Source organism: Thecamonas trahens (assembly GCF_000142905.1).
Source record: "Thecamonas trahens ATCC 50062 unplaced genomic scaffold supercont1.29, whole genome shotgun sequence".
NCBI lineage: Eukaryota > Apusomonadida > Apusomonadidae > Thecamonas > Thecamonas trahens.
In genome coordinates this window covers 232794-235003 of record NW_013657651.1, presented here as the reverse complement: position 1 = coordinate 235003, position 2210 = coordinate 232794, and the positions used below count along the sequence as shown (strand labels likewise).

The window sequence follows — 2210 nt, the reverse complement described above, 5'->3', positions numbered from 1 at the left end:
CGGGCCGCCCGCGCTAGGCCTTATTCTTTATCGCCCCATCTCAGGACTAGGCAGCGTCAATCAGGTTGGCTCGACAGAACGATCAGTCGGCCATGAACAAAATCTTAGAGTGGCAGAGCGAGGACGCGTCTGCAGGCAGGGCCCTCCCTGGGGCCGAAAAGCTCGCACAGGGAGCGGGGGATTGGGAGGGGAGAAGATGGACTTATGGAAGCAGTTGGTGGATGGGGTGGTGGGAGGGGAGTAGCGGCTGTGGGATCGGTCGGATGCCAACTTGGGGGAGCTGAGGGCGGCAGGGGCCATGATTGAGAAGCTAGCGGTCGGCTTCTTTGACATGGCAAAGACGCTGAAGAAGTCGATCAAGGCGCTGGAACGTGATCTGGTGGGAGATGGTGGCGGCGAAGGAGAAGGTGGGGAGGATGAGGACCAGGGGCTGGCCAACGGCGGGCGGGGAGGCGGCAAGGGCGTCGGCGGTGAGGAACTGACCCACTCGTATGCGCTGTCGGTCACGGCGGGCGTCGTCAAGCAGATGGCGGCGTGGAACGAGCGGTTCCACACCCGGTTTTCGGTCTTCCACGACACAGTGAGCGCGTTTTCCAAGTCTGCGTCGAAAAAGTCCAAGCGGCTTGCGTCAGACAACAAGGCCAAGCTGAAGGAGCTGGATGATCTGCGGCACAGGATCAAGACGAGCAAGAAGGAGTCTGAGGCGCGGAACAACGCAGCAAAAGAGGCATCGGACGACATGTCGTCCAAGAACTATCTCAAGTTCAAAAAGAAGGCCGACGCTGCGCTGTCGCAATACAAGGCGTCTGTGGAGCAGTTCAACACGGCCGAGGAAGAGTACATTGGTGAGTTGCGTCCGCAGTACATCACCGATCTCGAGGGTGTGGAGAAGTCACGGCTGGAGCTTGTGCGGCAGCTGATGGCCATTGTGCGCTCGTTTGTCAAGATGCCGTCGGACCAGTGGGCGTCGCAGATTTCCGACGCTCTCTCGCAGTGCGACGAAAAGACAGACATGGACTTGTTTGTGGGCGAGACCCGCGAGGCACTCTCAGCCTCAGACGTTTCGTCGATTGTGACGGAGCAGGCGTCGATCACAACCACGGCCGAGAAGCGGGTCTTCTTCCAGCGAATGTTCAAGGACGTCTTTGGTGCGCCTTTCATTCGCGAGAAGATTGCCCGCCGCCAGCGTCGCGCCGATCGCCGTGCCGCCGGTCGCCACCTCACGCTTGCCGATCTAGCCGCCGCCGGCGCCGCCGCAGCCTCCTTCGGCCCGTCGGCTGTCGCCACCTACTCGTCGCCGGTCAAAAGAGGCGAGTCTAGGAAAGAGAAGAAGAGCGCCGGCAAGAGCAAGAAGGGCAAGGCGAAATTGTCCAAGGATCCGGATCGCAAACGAAAGCGGTTTTCGACTCTGCTCCGCCGCCGCAAGCAGCCTCCGCCGCCGCCTAATCGCGAGTCGTCGGTCGATGTCGAACGACTTCAGGCCCAGCTCGCCGCCGCCGATCCTGACGCCCCTCCCGCCGCTGGTGGCGGTGAGGTTCCCGAATCGGAAGAGTATGACACATCCTTCATTCCACCGCCGCCTGCAGGTGGACCGCCTTCAGGTGGACCGCCTTCAGGTGGACCGCCTTCAGGTGGGCCACCTTCAGGTGGGCCGCCTCACGAGCCGAACAATGGCAGCAGCACCCCGCCTGGCAATGGCGATGAGTACGATACGTCGTTTATTCCGCCTCCACCAGCCGGCGGACCGCCGCCTGTCCACAACGCCACCGCCCACACCCCACAATCCGGCACCCAAGCCGACAAGGCCGAGCCGGGCACGCAGCGCGCCTCGCACTCTGATGGTGGCTGGTCATCGTCCGGTGATGAAGTCTAGCGCTCCCTCAATCGATCTTCTCAAGTGAACTTTCGAGCAGAGGGCTGTCCCACACAGTAGCTTTGCCCTCGATGGCATCAGTAGGTAGTAGGTGGACCGCCAGCTCGCTGACTGACGGCGGGCGGGCCAGACAAGCGGTCGTGCGGGTGACAGGTCGTGCGGGTGACAGGCGACGACACTCGACAGAAGCCCAAAGTCAACCATGGGCAATGCCTCTGTCAAGGCACACCTTCAGGAAGAGTTCGAAAGGGTGTCTGACGGCAAGGAAATCATTGTATGTAGGATGGAGGGAGAGGCAGGGGGGGTGGCAAGGGGGCGCAGGGGGGGGGGGGGGGGT

General features: G+C 62.0%; 2 protein-coding genes across 2 annotated transcripts in view; both read left to right on the top strand.

Annotated features, from left to right (window-relative positions):
- Positions 1 to 298: 298 nt before the first annotated feature.
- AMSG_06867 (uncharacterized protein) lies at positions 299 to 1875 on the top strand (the record flags this gene model as incomplete). The annotated part of the gene is made up of 2 exons (XM_013901467.1): positions 299 to 371; positions 453 to 1875. 2 exons carry the CDS (start codon positions 299 to 301, stop codon positions 1871 to 1873), a joined length of 1494 nt encoding a protein of 497 aa, XP_013756921.1. The 3' UTR covers positions 1874 to 1875.
- Positions 1876 to 2059: 184 nt separating this feature from the next.
- AMSG_06866 (uncharacterized protein) overlaps positions 2060 to 2210 on the top strand; it is a 1500-nt gene continuing 1349 nt past the window's right edge. The window contains exon 1 of the mRNA XM_013901466.1: positions 2060 to 2147. Within this exon, the coding sequence (XP_013756920.1) occupies positions 2076 to 2147 (72 nt within the window). The 5' untranslated portion in view covers positions 2060 to 2075. The remainder of the gene's footprint in view (positions 2148 to 2210) is intronic.